Source organism: Macaca mulatta, chromosome 5, assembly GCF_049350105.2.
Source record: "Macaca mulatta isolate MMU2019108-1 chromosome 5, T2T-MMU8v2.0, whole genome shotgun sequence".
In the NCBI taxonomy this organism is placed as follows: domain Eukaryota; kingdom Metazoa; phylum Chordata; class Mammalia; order Primates; family Cercopithecidae; genus Macaca; species Macaca mulatta.
Window position 1 is genome coordinate 172,209,695 of NC_133410.1, and position 22,262 is coordinate 172,231,956.

Here is a 22,262-nt window from a genome sequence, read left to right on the forward strand (position 1 = left end):
GCTTTCACCCATGTTTATCTATCTTACTATGTTTAGCATTGCTGGACTTAGCAAAAACATACAGGATGTCCAGCCTAGTTAAATTTGAATTTCAGATAAACAATGAATACTTCTTTAGCATGAGTACATCCCAATGAAAAATTCTTTGTAGTTTATTTGAAACTTCACTGGATGTTTGATCTTGCAACCAACTCCCTTACTCTGAACAGATGACCTTAGAAGGCCATCAAATGGAAACATTTAAAATCTATAGACCTGCATATATCCACATTTTTAATTTTTTCTCTTTTACTTCTATTGCAAAAAAAGTCATACCTATTTTCCCTTCCATGGCCAATCTTTCCACTTTAGGTCCTATACCTTCCTACCTTCTCTGTGGAAATTTAATAAAGAACTGAGCCTCTCAATTTTCCAAATCTTCAACGGCTCTCTGTTTGACTCAAGGGTCCCCTAAATTAAAAACAAAAACAAAAAAGGCCTCTGAATTTACCTCTCCCTCCACTTTTCATACTCTCTCTTTTCTTTACAGACTCCTCAGTTTCTGTCTGCCTTTTTGGCTGTTCTGTTCCTTCCCTCCGTTGGCTTCTTTCCCTTTCCCGGGGAATATTAAATGCTGCTAGTTAGAGTTCTTCAAGACCACATCTCAGTTTACAGAATTCCCATGGGGGATCTTGACAGTCACCACCTAGCTACTCAAGACTTCCTCATCTTAATCTAAATCAAGATCTCACCTCCGAACTCTAGACCTTGCCTATATCTCCCTCCTGAATATCTCTCTTTGGATATTTGTCTTGCACCTCAAACTCTCACGTCCCAAACTGAACTCATCCTCCCTTTTTAAATCTCTCTCTCAAACAATGTTCACTCTTGATAGTACATGGTGTGGTTACCTACCCAGTGTTCTAAATCAGAAACCTGAGAGTCGATTATGTGTATGTAATTTGTGACCAAATCTTGCTTGATTTAGTTTCAAAAATTTTTAAAAATTCATTCATCTCTTTTTATTCTCATAGCCACTGTCCTCTCTTCCTTGGGACACAGCCATGGCTTTCTAATTGATTGCTTTTGTCTTTGGTCTTGCGTCCACCAATCTATTTTCCAAGAGCAGCCTAAGTGATTTTCCAAAACACAAGTCTGATAGTGTCATCCTTTTGCTTTAAAGGCCTGCAGAAACTTTATTTTTGTTGTTAGAACAAAGTCCAAATTCCTAACTATGGTTGATAAGGAAATCCATGATTTGATTCCCCCACCTCCACTCCCTGGCTCTCTACTAGGCTACAATGAAATCCTCGTATACCATATCTCACTCATCTCTGGGTGTTCAGACATGCCATATCATTTTCCTGGAACAGGTTACCCCTTCCTCTTTGCTTGGCTTACACTTACTTCTCATTTGGATTTCTCCGTAGTTATTACTTCCTCAGGGAAATGCCCTAGTAGATGAAAGTTGTTCCTTTAGTTTCATTCACAGATTTTTTTTTTAACTTTTACCTGTTTAATTACTTGTCTTAGCAACTGAAATATAAGTTCATAAAGGATGACACCATTACTGTCTATTTCCAGCTTCTAAGACATTGTCTTGACACAGAACGAATTAAAAATTAAATAGTTATTTGCCATATAAATGGATAAATAAATGAAAACACAGATATGATGACAGAGCTAGAAGGGTTTGCTTTAGGCACAATTTCTTAATTAAAAAATGAGCTAATATCCAGAATCTACAAAGAACTTAAGCAAATTTACAAGAACAAACAAACAATCCTATCAAAAAGTGGGTGAAGGATATAAACAGACACTTCGCAAAATAAGAGATTTATGCAGCCAACAAACATGAAAAAAAGCTCATAATCACTGGTCATTAAAGAAATGCAAATCAAAACCACAATGAGATACCATCTCACACCAGTTAGAATGGCGAGCATTAAAAAGTCAGGAAACAACAGATGCTGGAGAGGATGTGGAGAAATAGAAACGCTTTTACACTGTTGGTGGGAGTGTAAATTAGTTCAAACATTGTGGAAGACAGTGTGGAGATTCTTCAAGGATTTAGAACCAGAAATACCATTTGACCCAGCAATCCCATTACTGGGTATATACCCAAAGGATTATAAATCATTCTACTATCAAGACACATGAACATGTATGTTTATTGTAGCACTGTTCACAATAGCAAAGAGTTGGAACCAGCCCAAATGCCCATCAATGAGAGACTGGGAAAAGAAAACGTGGCACATATGCGCCATGGAATATTATGAAGCCATAAAAAAGGATGAGTTCATGTCCTTAGCAGGGACATGGATGAAGCTGGAAACCATCATTCTCAGCAAACTAACACAGGAACAGAAAACTAAACACCACATGTTCTCACTCATAAGTGGGAGTTGAACAATTAGAACACAAGGATAGAGAGGGGAACATCACACACCAGGGCCTGTTGCAGGGTGGGGGGCTAGGGGAGGGATGGCATTAGAAGAAATACCTAATGTAGATGACAGGTTGAAGGGTGCAGCAAACCACCATGGCACGTGTACACCTATGTAACAAACCTGCACGTTCTGCACATGTATCCCGGAACTTAAAGTATAATTTAAAAAATGAGAATATGCATAACATATATGAAAGCTATAGCATAATGGTACAAAGCATAACCTCAAATTCACCATCCAACCCAAGCTGGAGCTAGAACATTCCCAGGAGTTATCACTTACCTTTGGGCTCTTCCTCTTTTAAAGAAACCATTAGCGGAATTCAATGTTCCTTACTTGTTTTACCCTGTAACACCAAATTCCCATTATTGTCTCCATGGTTTCTGCAAGTCTACTCTGTTAGCATTCACTGATTAGGAAGCTGTCCCAAAAGGTCTGTTTGAGCACTGCCTGAATTGTTCTGAGTATTGTGGAGGGCACAAAACAGACGTAAGACAGGACTCCTGTGCTCAAGGAACTTTTTCTATAGGGAAAAGAGAGCTAACACACATAAAAGTAGAGAATATATGACACTGACTGGAAGAATTATGAGATTTCCAAGAAAGAAAAGATCACTGTGGACCCGACTAGCTTAGAAAACCTTTATAAAGAAGGATAAAAATGAAGTGCATATTGAAGCATGCCTAAATACGAGCATTTGGACACGAGGAGTGAGACATTTAAGAGGGAAAGAACTACATTTGGTGGTGGTGTAGTTGAGCATTACTGTTTTTTTTCACTTATTTTTCTTGCTCATAATTCTTTTTTCACTTCTTCTGGTACTACTGCAGTTCTTTTTGCTGTTGAAATTTCCTTTTCCCAATTCATAAGATTTAGAGGGGTTGCCGATGGCTACATTTTAAATCCAGCCTTTCTATTCAAGGACTTGGTCCAAGCACAAAACCCCATGCTCCTGGTGACAGTGATTGACTCAAAGATGGGTATGTGACCCAGGGCAGGCTAATTTTATGCCTTCCCTGGGATCTCATGTATAAGTGCTTGAAAAGAACATTTCTCTTTTCTGTTAGGCCACTGCTGATAAAATGTAAGCCTGAAGCTACGTCTGGCCAGACTATCTCTTCCCTCTTCTAAATATAGGAAATTTGCCTGCAGTTGGAGGAAATGACTCTCACAGAGAAGGAGAGAGAGAGTGAGAGAACCACATTGTTTCTGGAGTTCCCGAAGCGATCTGTATACTTTGTTTTACTGTTCGTGTGGTTAACATACCCCTTTCTTGTTTAAGCTCATTTGAATTGATTTCTGTTGATTTTATCCCATTAGAAAAGTACTTAACAAAACAGCTAGTGGGCTAAAAAGTGGATGTAGTGGAGATGGAAAGTGTAGAGAAGGACTGGAATGGAACACTGGAATTGAGAAAGAAAGCACAGATCAGACACCAATATCCGGAGGAAGAAATGACAGTACTTTGTTGGAGACTGGACACATCCCATATGGAAGGAATAAGATCAAAAATGGAAAATCCAGGAAATTTGTGGACTCACTGATAGAAATGGAAGTAGTTGAAATGAGGAAGTGGATTTGAATGGAAGCAATAACCAAACCATGACATTTGAGTTCCTGGCAGAGGTGGGACTTTGCCAGACTATGGTTTTGGTGACATAACCCATCCTGTATTGGTCCAACAATGTGAAGTACAGGAATGGAACCTAGTCATGCTCTGTGTCATCATTCAAGGGAATATGATAAAACACTACAGATATTTGGCTTTTCAAATACATTCTTTAGATTCTTTTCTCTCCTTTCTCTTCCTATCTAAAGCATGGGAATGATTTGTAGCCTAGATTAGTGTTTCTCAAAGTGTGGTTCCTGCATCAGAAGCTTCAGAATCACCTGGGAACATCTTAAAAATACAAGTTCATGAGCCTCACCCCAGAGTAAGGGCATCAGAAACTCTAAGGGTGGGTCCAGGAATCTGCATTTTAACAAGCCCTGCAGTTGACACTGATGTTCACTAAAGTTTTAGAACTGCTGGTGTAGAGTATTCTTTCCATGTTGGCTCTACAGCAGGTGAGGCAATCCAACATACAGTGCTATGATTTTGCATCCTAAGAATTATTCCCTTAGAAAAGTACATTTTCCCTAAAGCTATTCATTCAAAAACTATGTGTTGAGAATGTGCTATCTGCCAGGCATTGTTCCAGGTACTTTGGATTTTGCAGTGAACAAATTTGACACCGTTAATAATAATAATGCCTATATTTTAGCAATTAAAAGTTATGCTATGGAAGTGACTGCCAGGGGACCTGAGTGTTGGTTAGGAGGTCAGGAAGCTGTTCGTAAAGAAATGGCATTTAAACTGAGAAAGAATAGGAATTTCTCTGGAGAAGAGCCGAGGAGGTAAGGTAAAGCCGCTCTAGGTCCTGAAAGGGGTACGCCTGAATGCTTTCAGGGAATTGGAAACAGACCAACATGAAAAGGTCATGGTTAATCATGGGTGGTGGAGCTAGAGAGGCAGATCTGATAGAGTGATCAACAGGGACTTGTAAATATTAAAGATTTTGCCCCTTCTACTGAGGGCAATTTACAGGCCACAAAAAAGTTTCAATCATAGGCTAACGTGATCTGATTCATGCATGTTTACCTTTTTAATTAAATGCAATTCCTTTTTTAAAAAAGCAAATACTTTTCCACTGTACTGTGGAAATAACTGTGGGCATAATAGTATGATGAGTTAAATTCCCTCTAAGATATAATGGGCTGATAGAGATACTTTCTCTGAAAAAGGCTGTGACGAAGGAGGGAAACAGAATAGAGTGTGCCTGTGGGGACCAGATGCCAGGAACAGATAAGGAAGGCTTATGAACTTCTTTCTTTTTGTGGTTGTGGCTGAGGCTGCTCCTGCTAGTCAGACATAAGACTGCATGCCTGAGAGTGCGAGTTCACAGGCAATTGCTGCTTCTCTCAGGGGTTACTGTTTTGCCTACATAGAAGACCCTGGTGCTCAGGCTGTATCCATTTCTAGAGATCATATGTATCTTTTCTCCTACACAAGATCTTTTATAGTGATTAAATTCACTTTCCAGGCATCACTGCTACCTCCTTGAGAATAATTCCCAAATCTGTATGTCCTTCCTGACCTTGAATAGATTTTCAATGTTTAATATCTTTAGTATCCTGTGCTAACACATTGTGTTAAAAAATGCACACATGCCATTGTTTAGTGTCAGGCTGTGTAGAGTTCACTAATTATTGAAAAATTATACATGCCCAACTCTGACTGCTCTTCTGCAGTTCAAGAGCATGTCTCATATTGTCTGCTGGAGAGCTGACCTTGGAATGCCATTGTAACCACAAATAGCTTGCCTGTAATTGAACTATGTCTTTCCTAAATCAACTTGCCTCTGTCTTCTGCCTCTTTTCATTAACATCAACATTTACTGTCGTCCCAAGTTCCAAGATTTGGAGTCATCCTTGACTCCTCTCTATCTTAGGCTCTCACCAAATCAAACTCTGAGATTGTCCCCATTCACTTGGTGGAATGCTAAATTGCCATTTGTTCTTCCCTTTCCTTATCCATTATTGTTCGAGTATTCTACTCAACATACAGGATACTTCCATCTCCTAAATCTAGGTTCCTTTATCAGAGACACTGGTGACTATACTGTATGTGTGACTTCATTAAGCCTATTTTATTTAGAAAAGGTCTTTCTGTATATACACACACACACATACATACATATATATACACACACACACATACATATATATATACACACACATACATATATATATGTATGAATAAACAGCTCTGAATATGTAAGTTTTCTTCAAAATGTCTTATTTTAAAGAATTTTTTTAATCAATGTATGCAAACTTTCCAATCTAGTCATATAAGTTCATGTAGAATTCATACATTCAGGTGTCAGTATTCCATCCCTGTGGTGCTAATGGTATTTCCCTTGCCTTGAGTTCTAATGTAAATTCTATTTTTCGCAGCCCCAGTCCCTCTTTAGGGGTTTTCTAGATCATCCCAGATCTCAGCAAATCTTCTTTCTTCAAATCCTGCAGTATTCCTCTTCTTACATTCATCCTGTACTATCTTATACACTTTTTTTTTTTTTTGAGTATGTGTTCAACCTCTGCCACTTAGATAATAAGCCACTTAAGGGAAGAATCAGGTCTTTTGCTACTTTGTATCCTCAGCATCTACTATAATATGCTGCCTGTAGCATTCGCTTAGTTGATATATTTTGATGGTAATCTTTAGCAGGCAATAATACCTATAGACTCATCTATCTCACTTTCATTAATAGAAGTCTAAGTTAAACATCCTGTCTGAAAATGTTTCTTCAGAGTAGTGCTTTAAAGTTAGGAGAACCAGTCATTATGACTTTAATTGCAAGCATTATTTTTCTCTCCAATTACCATTAATCCTACAACTAGCTTCTTTGACTGTCTTTCATTAGATTATGTTGGAAGCTAGATTTAGGGAATGACAACAGACGGTTGCAAGTGGGAAATTTTCCATTCAGACTAGAAAGAATGGTTTAGTCCATCCCCTAACTTTTCAGCAAAGATACATATAAATCATAATCAGAAGATTATAAGAAATTTACATTTATAGATAAATTACATGGTGACAGTTTCTTTGTAAATTTCCTTTAAGTCCTTCAGCACATTTCACATGGCCCTGTACAGTTGAGCCGTCTCCACTTCTCCATCCTTCTCTCTACCACCCATCCCCCCATTCACCACAACCTAGCTGCAACAGCAAGCTTTATATTCCCTGAATTGCCAAGCTCCTTCCCACCTGCAGTGGCGGCCCCTGTTTGGATGGTCTTTCCTGCTTATTTCCTGATCAGTTCCCATCATCCTTTGAGCCTTAGCTTGCTTGTCACTTACAAAAACTGGGAGTTTTTGTCTCATCTCCCACAGTAGGTTAAGTTCCCTTGCTATGTGCTTTCATAGTTCTTATCATGATTATAATTATATATCAACTGTAAATTAATTTGTTTTGGGTCTCTGTTCCACATTAAACTACAAGCTGCAAGATGTTAGAGACTATACAAATCTTATTCACTAAAATATTTTCAACCTCTAGAATAAAAGCCCAATGCATAATAGATGCTTGAATACATAAATGAATGAGGATTTTATAAATGACTATCCAATAAAACGTTCAGAGAAACAAACCATTCTTATATTATTCACATGTAGCATTTAATTCTTCTCATTCCTTCCCCGAATGGACATGAGCAGACTTCTCTGGGTCATGTAATTCACATGAACATGCATATATATTTTATGAAGTAACTTCTGCTTTTATAAAAACAAAGCAAAACATACCAAGTATTGCGCAGTGAAAATCTTCATTTGCTCCCTTACAGAATCTAAACAGCTTAAATGATTAGGTATCATATGAAAATGTAAAAACATATTGTTTTGTTTGAAATTGTTTCATTTATGCACACTAGCATGGATATTCCTGTAATTCTTTTTATGTAAGGTTATTTTGAAAATGTATGCTGTTGGGTTAAAAGGAGCAAGAAAACTGTCTCATAGCTAAAAAATATCCACATGCTGAAACCTTTCAGTATATGTTTATCAGTAAAGTTAATGTGGTCCCCTTCCCTGCAGGCTCTTGCAACCCGACTGATATGTCCCTGACCTGTTTCTGTGTCCTTTGAGTCTTCAGTTACCCTGCTGAGTTAGACAATTGGAGAACAAATTAAAGCCAACTGCAGAGAAGATTATTTTCTGATACAAAAATCTGACCTTAAAGAACTCAAGCCTTGAATATCTTTCTGTCAGGATGCCAGCAGTTCACCAAATTTGCATTGAAAAGTCTAACATTTCACACAGTCTCACTCTTAATTCCCCCACTATTACTGTCCTAACTAGAATGAGTGCAAGACTCACCTGAGTCGGCCCCCTTACCAGGATAAATCATTATTCAGTTAAAAGGAAAGGGATATCTAATTGCACTTGGTAACAGCTTTCAAACCCATGTTTGTATCTGCATTATTCTTTTCATACCCACCTTTTCTCCTTTTATATCCAATCAGAAAAAGAACAGTGTAAATAAACGTTAAAGTTTTGAGGGTAGGTGTCAAACATGCACCTAACTCAATGCAAAAAGAACCATATTCGGATGACATCAAGTCTTTCTCTACAGTGACTGACCTGCATACTTCTAAATTATCAGACCCATCGTCATAGGTGGCAGGAGGCTTCCGAACAGGGTTATTCACCTGGAGCCCTGCATCATTCATGTCCTTGCTGCCTTCTGGAACTCCCAGCATTTCAGTGCTGGAATCTGTTTCGGAAAATGTCTTCTTTATTATTTCATTTTTCCTAAGACTTTGCAAGAGCTGAGGATCTCTGTGGTGATATCTACCTTTGCTCTTCTCATGATTCCTTGAGGATCTCTTAATTTCAGAGGATCCCTGAGTCAGAGAAGTGCTGCATTCTTGGCACCTTGTACCTTTTCCTCTGCGGAGACTTAAAGAGCAGCTCTCACATTCGATCAGCTCTTGTTGCTCTTTACCTTTGGATCCCAGATCAACAAGCTCAATTCCATTAGGAGTGGAAGACCCAACTAAGTTTTCACGTGGCTTATTATTATTTCTCCTCCTTCTTCTTGACAGTCTGAATTTAACCTGGGCTCTTCTTTTTGCCTGAATCCAACGACTCTCATCTGTGGAAGATGAATCTGAAGAATCTGTGTAAAGCTCCCTCCATCTGGGGCTTGAGATTTGAAGGTGAAAGTCATTTTTTCTTCCTCTTATTTGTTCTTCTGCAGCATGCTCATATCTCTCAGAGGCTTTTCTCCTCCTCCTAGGTCTTTGTTTTACTGATTTCTTACCAGACTCCTTCCTAGCAGGGCTCAGCACCACGACAGGGGTGCAATACTCAAATGACTCTTCTGACATGTCATGCAAGATGGCAGATCTAGACAGAGCAGTAGGCAAAGGATGGGAAATGGGAATGGAGAGGAAAACCATGGAAAAACAGAGAGAGAGAATGATGAAAATGACAGCATGGACCAGAAGTAGATAAATAAAGAACAATTGAAGAAAATGAACTAAATGGAAAAAAAATAGCCAGTATAAATTTTCTATGGACCATGTGAAGCAGAAGCAAGAGACACACATTCTCAGAACAAAAATCAAGACTACAAATACTGATCCAAAGAATATTGATTAAGATAATTTGTTCAGCACTTACCTGCAGATGTCCTGAGTGGATGGACACACAGACAACCTTGACTGGCTCCTGGGAGCTGTCCCTGTTGTTGGGCTGCTTGCCTGGAGAAACAAGTTAGATAATTTGGCATCTTGGTTAAGGTAATACATGGTTGATATCTTGCTTTTTTTCCACATATTTAAAAAATTACAACAAACGTGGCTGCTGGTCATGTTGCTTATAATGCAGAACAGAGAATATAGGAAGTTAGAGGTTCGTTTTGCAAAAGTAAAACTTATTTGAGGAACCTGGAACAGCTGAGACGCTGTGCTATTTCGCTGTTACTTCATTTACGAGAGAGGAAGATGATTCCACAAGTTTCTATTCTATTTACTGTAATCATTTGAGTGAAATAGCTCAATTTGCTTTGGAAACAAATGAATAATACTTGAAGACCCTATGACATAAGGACTAACGAACGATTCTGTGACAAGGATATTAACAGTCTGAGGAGTCGAATCAAATAGCTATTAGGTTGTTAGATACTTTCTGAAGCTAACATCAAGGCCCCATGAGATAAGATATTTGAAAATGCTTTGTAACATTTAAAAGCCTGAATTTATTGCTATTAAAATTTCATTAATGAAACTAATAAAATATATCCCTTGCAACACTACTGACCTTTCATATCTTTAACCCTATAACCACACTAAGTCTGAGAATAAGAACGCCTGAAACATGAGATTATTAGCATAAAGTTGAGTGCATTTCACTAAAGTCCTACCTTTGAAACACAGTATTTTCTTCATTCTATTTGACTTTAACCTGTTGTGTTTAACATAGATCATGATGATAAATAAAAACCTAGAATGTAGGGATAATTTTCTGTGTTCCAGACGTTGTGCTGTAACTTTATTTACTGTCTCTTTAATCCTACAATAATCTCACAAGTGGAAAGTAATAATAACTAACAGTTTTGAGTGGATAATATGTGCTTATCACTGTTCTAAGTCATTTCCATATATTCATTAATACTCACAATAAATCTTTGTAGTAAATACTATCACTACATACATGTTACAGTTGAAGAAACTGAAAAATTGGTGCTGCTTCTTACTAATAGGTGGTAAAGCTGAGATCTGGACCACGTATTTGGTTCCACTGTCTGTGGAGATCTGGGTCCAGATTCAGGCCTGCTTGACTGCATAGATGAAACGCACAATTTCATCACCAAGAAAATAACAGTAAAGGTAGAAACATTACCCCAATTTCAAAGTCATTCTAAAAATTCTCATATTAGAAATATATACTCACTATTCTGAAATCCAGAGAATGAGGAACAAATGCTAACTCAAGAGATCAGATAATATTTGAAGAGAAGGTATAGTAGGCTAAATAATGGTCCCCCAAAGATCTCAACATCCTAATCTTTGGATAGTAAATATTTTACCTTTTATGGTAAAAGGGACTCTGCAGATGTGATTAAGTTAACTATCTTGAGTTAAGGAGATTTATGCAAATTATACTGGTAAACTCAATGCAATCATTAGGATCCTTATGACAGGGAGGCAGTAGAGTTAAGGTCAGAGAGAGAAGATGAAGAATATGAATAGAGGTAAGAAAGGAGGGAAGATACTACACTGATGGCTTTCAAGGTGAAAAAAGGGGAACCCCGAGGAAGGTGGCATGGGGAAGCTTAAAAAGGCTAGAAAATGAGTTCTAGAATTTCCAGAAGGAATTCAGCCCTACTAACATGTTGATTTTAGCCCAGTGGGATCCCTATTTGGCTTCTAACCTCTAGAACTATAAGATGACAAAGCCCCAGGGAAATGCAGATGCAGAGACTACTGGGTCCCAGGTCATGATGTATTCTGGTAGTGGCTCTGCTCTCAAAATGGTGCCATGTTGCAGCAGGTTAGGTCCCAGGAGGTGGGAGGGGGGATCCCTATGACACTAGTTACAGGAAATTAATAAGGAGGTAACGATTCAGCTAATCTTAAGAGGCAAATAGGAATTATTTAAAAAGATTAAAAATATTCAAGGTAGAGGAAACCATTTGTTAAGAGACCTAAAGACACTACCAAAAAAACTCTTGGAACTGATAAACAGATTGAGTAAATTTGCAGGATACACATCAACATACAAAAGTCAATAGTATTTCCAAACCCCGCTGAAACAAAGTAGATGAGAAAGAAATCAAAAAAGAAATCACATTCATAATGGTGACCAAAAAAAAAAAAAAAAAAAAAAAAAACCTTAGGAATAAATTTAACTAAGAAGGTGAAAGATCTCTACAATGAAAACTACAAAACAGTAATGAAAGAAATTGAAGAGGAATTAAAAAATGAAAAGAGGGGCGGAGCAAGATGGCCGAATAGGAACAGCTCCAGTCTCCAACTCCCAGCGCGAGCCACACAGAAGACCAGTGATTTCTGCATTTTCAACTGAGGTACTGGGTTCAGCTCACTGGGGAGTGCCGGACGATCGGTGCTGGTCAGCTGCTGCAGCCCGACCAGCGAGAGCTGAAGCAGGGCGAGGCATTGCCTCACCTGGGAAGTGCAAGGGGGAAGGGAATCCCTTTTCCTAGCCAGGGGAACTGAGACACACAACACCTGGAAAATCGGGTAACTCCCACCCCAATACTGCGCTTTAAGCAAACAGGCACACCAGGAGATCATATCCTACACCTGGCCGGGAGGGTCCCACACCCACGGAGCCTCCCTCATTGCTAGCACAGCAGTCTGTGATCTACAGGCAAGGCAGCAGCGAGGCTGGGGGAAGGGCGCCCGCCATTGCTGAGGCTTAAGTAGGTAAACAAAGCTGCTGGGAAGCTCGAACTGGGTGGAGCTCACAGCAGCTCAAGGAAACCTGCCTGTCCCTGTAGACTCCACCTCTGGGGACAGGGCACAGTAAACAATAACAAACTCAGCCGAAACCTCTGCAAACGCAAACGACTCTGACAGCTTTGAAGAGAGCAGTGGATTTCCCAACACGGAGGTTGAGATCTGAGAAGGGACAGACTCCCTGCTCAAGTGGGTCCCTGACCCCTGAGTAGCCTAACTGGGAGACATCCCCCACTAGGGGCAGTCTGACACCCCACACCTCACAGGGTGGAGTACACCCTTGAGAGGAAGCTTCCAAAGCAAGAATCAGACAGGTACACTCGCTGTTCAGAAATATTCTATCTTCTGCAGCCTCTGCTGCTGATACCCAGGCAAACAGGGTCTGGAGTGGACCTCAAGCAATCTCCAACAGACCTACAGCTGAGGGTCCTGACTGTTAGAAGGAAAACTATCAAACAGGAAGGACACCTACACCAAAACCCCATCAGTACATCACCATCATCAAAGACCAGAGGCAGATAAAACCACAAAGAGGGGGAAAAAGCAGGGCAGAAAAGCTGGAAATTCAAAAAATAAGAGCGCATCTCCCCCGGCAAAGGAGCGCAGCTCATCGCCAGCAACGGATCAAAGCTGGACGGAGAATGACTTTGACGAGATGAGAGAAGAAGGCTTCAGTCCATCAAATTTCTCAGAGCTGAAGGAGGAATTACGTACCCAGCGCAAAGAAACTAAAAATCTTGAAAAAAAAGTGGAAGAATTGATGGCTAGAGTAATTAATGCAGAGAAGGTCATAAACGAAATGAAAGAGATGAAAACCATGACACGAGAAATACGTGACAAATGCACAAGCTTCAGTAACCGACTCGATCAACTGGAAGAAAGAGTATCAGCGATTGAGGATCAAATGAATGAAATGAAGAGAGAAGAGAAACCAAAAGAAAAAAGAAGAAAAAGAAATGAACAAAGCCTGCAAGAAGTATGGGATTATGTAAAAAGACCAAATCTACGTCTGATTGGGGTGCCTGAAAGTGAGGGGGAAAATGGAACCAAGTTGGAAAACACTCTTCAGGATATCATCCAGGAGAACTTCCCCAACCTAGTAGGGCAGGCCAACATTCAAATCCAGGAAATACAGAGAACGCCACAAAGATACTCCTCGAGAAAAGCAACTCCAAGACACATAATTGCCAGATTCACCAAAGTTGAAATGAAGGAAAAAATCTTAAGGGCAGCCAGAGGGAAAGGTCGGGTTACCCACAAAGGGAAGCCCATCAGACTAACAGCAGATCTCTCGGCAGAAACTCTACAAGCCAGAAGAGAGTGGGGGCCAATATTCAACATTCTTAAAGAAAAGAATTTTCAACCCAGAATTTCATATCCAGCCAAACTAAGTTTCATAAGTTAAGGAGAAATAAAATCCTTTACAGATAAGCAAATGCTTAGAGATTTTGTCACCACTAGGCCTGCCTTACAAGAGACCCTGAAGGAAGCACTAAACATGGAAAGGAACAACCAGTACCAGCCATTGCAAAAACATGCCAAAATGTAAAGACCATTGAGGCTAGGAAGAAACTGCATCAACTAACGAGCAAAATAACCAGTTAATATTATAATGGCAGGATCAAGTTCACACATAACAATCTTAACCTTCAATGTAAATGGACTAAATGCTCCAATTAAAAGACACAGACTGGCAAACTGGATAAAGAGTCAAGACCCATCAGTCTGCTGTATTCAGGAGACCCATCTCACACGCAGAGACATACATAGGCTCAAAATAAAGGGATGGAGGAAGATTTACCAAGCAAATGGAGAACAAAAAAAAAAAGCGGGGGTTGCAATACTAGTCTCTGATAAAACAGACTTTAAACCATCAAAGATCAAAAGAGACAAAGAAGGCCATTACATAATGGTAAAGGGATCAATTCAACAGGAAGAGCTAACTATCCTAAATATATATGCACCCAATACAGGAGCACCCAGATTCATAATGCAAGTCCTTAGAGACTTACAAAGAGACTTAGACTCCCATACAATAATAATGGGAGACTTCAACACTCCACTGTCAACATTAGACAGATCAACGGGACAGAAAGTTAACAAGGATATCCAGGAATTGAACTCATCTCTGCAGCAAGCAGACCTAATAGACATCTATAGAACTCTCCACCCCAAATCAACAGAATATACATTCTTCTCAGCACCACATCGTTCTTATTCCAAAATTGACCACGTAATTGGAAGTAAAGCACTCCTCAGCAAATGTACAAGAACAGAAATTATAACAAACTGTCTCTCAGACCACAGTGCAATCAAACTAGAACTCAGGACTAAGAAACTCAATCAAAACTGCTCAACTACATGGAAACTGAACAACTTGCTCCTGAATGACTACTGGGTACATAACGAAATGAAGGCAGAAATAAAGATGTTCTTTGAAACCAATGAGAACAAACATACAACATACCAGAATCTCTGGGACACATTTAAAGCAGTGTGTAGAGGGAAATTTATAGCACTAAATGCCCACAAGAGAAAGCAGGAAAGATCTAAAATTGACACTCTAACATTGCAATTAAAAGAACTAGAGAAGCAAGAGCAAACATATTCGAAAGCTAGCAGAGGGCAAGAAATAACTAAGATCAGAGCAGAACTGAAGGAGATAGAGACACAAAAAACCCTCCAAAAAATCAATGAATCCAGGAGTTGGTTTTTTGAAAAGATTAACAAAATTGACAGACCACTAGCAAGACTAATAAAGAAGAAAAGAGAGAAGAATCAAATCGACACAATTAAAAATGATAAAGGGGATATCACCACCGACCCCACAGAAATACAAACTACCATCAGAGAATACTATAAACACCTCTACGCAAATAAACTGGAAAATCTAGAAGAAATGGATAACTTCCTGGACACTTATACTCTTCCAAGACTAAACCAGGAAGAAGTTGAATCCCTGAATAGACCAATAGCAGGCTCTGAAATTGAGGCAATAATTAATAGCCTACCAACCAAAAAAAGTCCAGGACCAGATGGATTCACAGCTGAATTCTACCAGAGTTACAAGGAGGAGTTGGTACCATTCCTTCTGAAACTATTCCAATCAATAGAAAAAGAGGGAATCCTCCCTAACTCATTTTATGAGGCCAACATCATCCTGATACCAAAGCCTGGCAGAGACACAACAAAAAAAGAGAATTTTAGACCAATATCCCTGATGAACATCGATGCAAAAATCCTCAGTAAAATACTGGCAAACCGGATTCAGCAACACATCAAAAAGCTTATCCACCATGATCAAGTGGGCTTCATCCCTGGGATGCAAGGCTGGTTCAACATTCGCAAATCAATAAACATAATCCAGCATATAAACAGAACCAAAGACAAGAACCACATGATTATCTCAATTGATGCAGAAAAGGCTTTTGACAAAATTCAACAGCCCTTCATGCTAAAAACGCTCAATAAATTCGGTATTGATGGAACGTACCTCAAAATAATAACAGCTATTTATGACAAACCCACAGCCAATATCCTACTGAATGGGCAAAAACTGGAAAAATTCCCTTTGAAAACTCGCACAAGACAGGGATGCCCTCTCTCACCACTCCTATTCAACATAGTGTTGGAAGTTCTGGCTAGGGCAATTAGGCAAGAGAAAGAAATCAAGGGTATTCAGTTAGGAAAAGAAGAAGTCAAATTGTCCCTGTTTGCAGATGACATGATTGTATATTTAGAAAACCCTATTGTCTCAGCCCAAAATCTCCTTAAGCTGATAAGCAACTTCAGCAAAGTCTCAGGATACAAAATTAATGTGCAAAAATCACAAGCATTCTTATACACCAGTAACAGACAATCAGAGAGCCAAATCAGGAATGAACTTCCATTCACAATTGCTTCAAAGAGAATAAAATACCTAGGAATCCAACTTACAAGGGATGTAAAGGACCTCTTCAAGGAGAACTACAAACCACTGCTCAATGAAATAAAAGAGGACACAAACAAATGGAAGAACATACCATGCTCATGGATAGGAAGAATCAATATCGTGAAAATGGCCATACTGCCCAAGGTAATTTATAGATTCAATGCCATCCGCATCAAGCTACCAATGAGTTTCTTCACAGAATTGGAAAAAACTGCTTTAAAGTTCATATGGAACCAAAAAAGAGCCCGCATCTCTAAGACAATCCTAAGTCAAAAGAACAAAGCTGGAGGCATCACGCTACCTGACTTCAAACTATACTACAAGGCTACAGTAACCAAAACAGCATGGTACTGGTACCAAAACAGAGATATAGACCAATGGAACAGAACAGAGTCCTCAGAAATAATACCACACATCTACAGCCATCTGATCTTTGACAAACCTGAGAGAAACAAGAAATGGGGAAAGGATTCCCTATTTAATAAATGGTGCTGGGAAAATTGGCTAGCCATAAGTAGAAAGCTGAAACTGGATCCTTTCCTTACTCCTTATACGAAAATTAATTCAAGATGGATTAGAGACTTAAATGTTAGACCTAATACCATAAAAATCCTGGAGGAAAACCTAGGTAGTACCATTCAGGACATAGGCATGGGCAAAGATTTCATGTCTAAAACACCAAAAGCAACGGCAGCAAAAGCCAAAATTGACAAATGGGATCTCATTAAACTAAAGAGCTTCTGCACAGCAAAAGAAACTACCATCAGAGTGAACAGGCAACCTACAGAATGGGAGAAAATTTTTGCAATCTACTCATCTGACAAAGGGCTAATATCCAGAACCTACAAAGAACTCAAACAAATTTACAAGAAAAAAACAAACAACCCCATCAAAAAGTGGGCAAAGGATATGAACAGACATTTCTCAAAAGAAGACATTCATACAGCCAACAGACACATGAAAAAATGCTCATCATCACTGGCCATCAGAGAAATGCAAATCAAAACCACAATGAGATACCATCTCACACCAGTTAGAATGGCGATCATTAAAAAGTCAGGAAACAACAGGTGCTGGAGAGGATGTGGAGAAATAGGAACACCTTTACACTGTTGGTGGGATTGTAAACTAGTTCAACCATTATGGAAAACAGTATGGCGATTCCTCAAGGATCTAGAACTAGATGTACCATATGACCCAGCCATCCCATTACTGGGTATATACCCAAGGGATTATAAATTATGCTGCTATAAAGACACATGCACACGTATGTTTATTGCAGCACTATTCACAATAGCAAAGACTTGGAATCAACCCAAATGTCCATCAGTGACAGACTGGATTAAGAAAATGTGGCACATATACACCATGGAATACTATGCAGTCATAAAAAAGGATGAGTTTGTGTCCTTTGTAGGGACATGGATGCAGCTGGAAACCATCATTCTTAGCAAACTATCACAAGAACAGAAAACCAAACACCGCATGTTCTCACTCATAGGTGGGAACTGAACAATGAGATCACTTGGACTCAGGAAGGGGAACATCACACACCGGGGCCTATCATGGGGAGGGGGGAGGGATTGCATTGGTAGTTATACCTGATGTAAATGATGAGTTGATGGGTGCAGCACACCAACATGGCACAAGTATACATATGTAACAAACCTGCACGTTATGCACATGTACCCTACAACTTAAAGTATAATAATAATAAATAAATTAAAAAAAAAAAAAAAAGAAAAGATTCTGTGCTCACAGAATGGAAGAATTAATATTGTTGAAATGACCATACTATCCAAAGCCATCTACAGTTTCAGTGCAAACTCTACCAAAATATCAAGGAAATTATCCGAAGAAATAGAAAAAACAATACCCAAATTCACACAGAACCACAAAAGAGCCAAAATAACTAAAGCGATGTTGAGCAAAAGGAACTAAGCTAGAGGCATCACACTACTTGACTTCAAAATGTACTACAAAGTCATAGTAATCAAAAGAGCATGGCATTGGTATAAAAACAGACACACAGAGCCATGGAACACAACAGGGAATTCAGAAATTATCCATGTATTTATAGCCAACTGATTTTCAACAAAGGTGCCAAGAACTCACATTGGAAAAAGGACATCTTCTTCAGTAAACAATGCTTAGTAAACTGGATATCCATATATAGAAGAATGAAATTAGACTTCTATCTTTCACTATATATAAAAATCAACTCAAAATGAATTAAAGACTTAAATATAGACCCAAAACTAAAAGACTATTAGAATAAACATGGAGAAATTGTTTCAGGACATTGATCTTTTAGAAAAGATTTTATGGGAAAGACTTCAAAAGCACAGACAACAAAAAACAAAATAGACAAATGTGACTACATCAAACTAAAAAGCAAAGCTTTCTCCTTGCTTGTGCAAATGATTGTTTCCTCTGCACAACAAAGAAAACAATCAATGTAGTGAAGAGACAGTCTGTAGAATGGGAGAAAATATTTGCAAACCATACATCCAATGAGGAACTAATATACAGAATATACAAGGAACCTAAACAGCTTAACAGCAATAATAATAATAATCTGATTGTAAAATGGGAAAATGATTTGAATAGACATTTCTCAAAATAAGACATACAAATGACCAATACATATATGAAAAAGTGCTCAATATCACTATAATTAGAGAACTGCAAATCAAAGCCACAGTGAGATATTATCTCACTATCCTTAGGATGTCTATTATCAAAAATATAGCAAATGGGCATGGTGGTGAATGCTTGTAGTCCGAGCTACTTGGGAGGATGTCCGAGCCAAGGTGTTTGAAGCTAGCCTAGGCAACATAGTGAGACCCCTGTCTGTTAAAACACACACACACACACACACACACACACACACACACACACACACAAGGTAACAAAACAAAATTCACCAGAATTTGTGAGGATGAAAACAAATGGAAACTCATACAGTCTGGTGTAACCTGATAGTGCCCAATAATGGGGTTCTGATGAAGAAAGCACATCTAACGTAGAGTAGAACAGGGATTTAATGTCAGCTTGCCAGAGAAGGAGACGCCTGTCCAACACAAGGTGAGTGTGAGTCAAGTGGGGGGTGGCAGTCCAGGCAAGGACAAGGATGTGTCAAAACAAACAGTAGAGAGAAGCTATCTTGGTATGGGATCTACAGAAAGTTTGTAATGACTGGGAGAAAGGTGTTGAGTGAGGTAAGAAGTGGTACATAGTCAAGATGAAAAAGTAGATGAAGGTTTTGAATGTTACATTGACATGTTGGGTTGCATCCTGAAAAGAATGAAAAGTTACTGCAAGTATTCAGCAGCAAATAGAACTGATTAAATCTGGGTACTAGAAAGCTCACTTTGGCAGCTGAGAATTGGAAGGTTCAGGGTTGGCTGAAAGCAAAGAGCAGAGTTAGGATTCCATATATTCAGGATGCAGTGAGGATAGAGAAAAGGGATAGTTTGAGCAATCGAATCCCAACAGGTTGTTTTATTTTAAAATATGGTAAAAATAATTTGAAAGATCAACTGAAAAAGTGACACAGGAGAAAAGATCCAGGAAAATTATTTAATAAAACTCAGTAGGTTCCAGAAATGAGAGTACTTTTACCAGACATCTAAATGTAGTATGATTCTAGAAATTAACAGAATATGAACGTGGCACAGGGAAAGACACATCATTAGAACAGAACTGAGAGGCTAGGAATCTATCTGTCTATATGTATCTTTCTGTTTCTCGGTACAGACAAAGTTGCATTTCTAGTCAATGGGAAAAGGTAGGTTATTAAAAAAATGGTGTTGAAAAAATGACTAGTCATTTGGAAGAATGCAAACCTGAGTGTACTGCTTACATTAAGTTTAGGCAAATGCAAGATTTAAATATAGAAAAAAAAAATCAAAGTATGAAAAAAATTTATATTTAATTAATGCTTTTAATATGGCAGAAAAATTCCTTTACTTATGATGATGTAAAACAAAATGTAATATAGGAAAACACAGATAAATATGATGATTAAAAAAATAAAAACTTCTAATTTATAAAAAGGAAACACACACACCCATATACCGAAACCGTCCTGGACAAACCAGAATTCATAAATAATGCCATATTTTATTACCTATATGATAGCCAAATAGCTAATTTCTTTAGTATTTCGAGATCTTTCACAGATCAAGAAGGAAAAGTTGATCAGTTTTACAGAAAAATGAGCAAAACAGGTAAGTAGTTCACAGCAAGGGAATTATATATGGCCAAAAGCCCTGTGTAAAAAGATGATCAATCTCAATAAACAGATAAATGTAAATTCAATTAACAATGGTTTCCATGTTAACTTATCAGATCAGCACATTTTAAAGAGATTGATAATACCCAGTGTAACCGAGGTGGGGAAGCCATGCATTGCTATATATTGTTGAAGTAACTGTAAATTGGTACAACTTATTTGGAGAGATATTTGATAAAGTCTATTAAAATAAAAAAAGTGCTGTAATCCCAGCACTTTGGGAGGGCAAGGCAGGTGAATCACGAGGTCAGGAGTTTGAGACCAGCCCAACCAACATGGTGAAACACCGTGTCTACTAAAAATACAAAAATTAGCTGGTCGTGGTGACACACACCTGTAATCCCAGCTACTCAGGAGGCTGAGGCAGGAGAATTGCTTGAATCCAGGAGGCGGAGGCTGCAGTGAGCTGAGATTGCACCACGGCACTCCAGCCTGGGTGACAAAGAAAGACTCTGTCTCAAAAAAAAAAAAAATTATATGCCATTAAAGTTGGAAATTCTACTTATGGGAATTAATTTTGCTGAAACATTTTTATAATTGTACAAAGATGTATTTACAAGATTGTTCATTACAGCATTATCTGTAATAGCAAGAGGTTGGAAACTACCCATGTTAATTAATTATTTACAATGAAATACATAAGCCATAAAAAGAATGAGGTACACCACACACACACACAGACACAGACACACACACACACACACACTTACAGAATATATTTTTAGGAGAAAAATCAAGTTTCAAAATTGTATATAGTGTCATCTTGTTAGGGTAAATAGTGCTTTATTGATAACTGTTTGTGTATGCACAGAAAAAATTTGGAATGGTACACATCTAGCCATTAGCAGTGATTATGTCTGTGAGGTGGGATCATTGGAAATCTTTATTTCTCAGGCTATATATTTCATAATGTTTAAAATTTCTAATTTAATAATGAGAAAAGTAAGTCCTTGGTTATGTTGATGATGTCATAAATGACAACTACTAACATCAAGAAACAAGATTTGTGTTTTGTTCTCCATTATTTAAGTGATAAACTCTTTGCTTAAAGTCTTTGAGTTCCACTTCACCTTTCAATTAAAGGTAGTCAATAATAACATCAACATAAAAGGATTGTGAGGATAATAGCATGAAATCATTGATCTGATAACTGTTTTGTAGAGTGTCTAAGAGTTGTAATAGGACACTATTCTTGAAATACTATAATTCTTTTTACTAATTCTCAGTAAGTCATTTTTTCTCCCCACACATGAACTCAATGGTATTCTCCTGTTCAGAAGGAAGACATATAACAGTCTTAGACCAGTAACTCTCAATCCTGGCTAAAAATCAGAATTGCTGGGAAGTTTTTAAAAAATACCTTTGCCCAGGTTGATCCTCAAATCTCTGAGGAATGGACCTGCGGCACAACACCTGGATGTTAGTATCCTTAAAAGCTGCTCCAGTGACTGTGACGTCCATCCAGAGTTAGGAACCACTGGTTTAGTTAGATTAAAGGAGATCCTATCCTACTTAGAATTTTGTATTAGGTTTTTTTCCCCTGAGATTTCAGGGAGAGAATATTTGTGAAAGCTTGA

General features: G+C 38.4%; 1 protein-coding gene across 3 annotated transcripts in view; it reads right to left on the minus strand.

Moving 5' to 3' along the window:
• MARCHF1 (membrane associated ring-CH-type finger 1) overlaps nt 1–22,262 on the minus strand; it is a 317,618-nt gene that overhangs the window by 76,349 nt on the left and 219,007 nt on the right. Inside the window, exons 3-4 of one of the 3 annotated variants that reach the window (XM_078002721.1) lie at nt 9,657–9,736; nt 8,613–9,380 (exon numbers count right to left, since the gene is read on the minus strand). In XM_078002721.1, the coding sequence (XP_077858847.1) occupies nt 8,613–9,380; nt 9,657–9,736 (848 nt within the window). Of the gene's footprint in view, nt 1–8,612; nt 9,381–9,656; nt 9,876–22,262 lie in introns of those variants that run through there. The other 2 variants (XM_078002722.1, XM_028848862.2) reach the window with 2 other exon arrangements.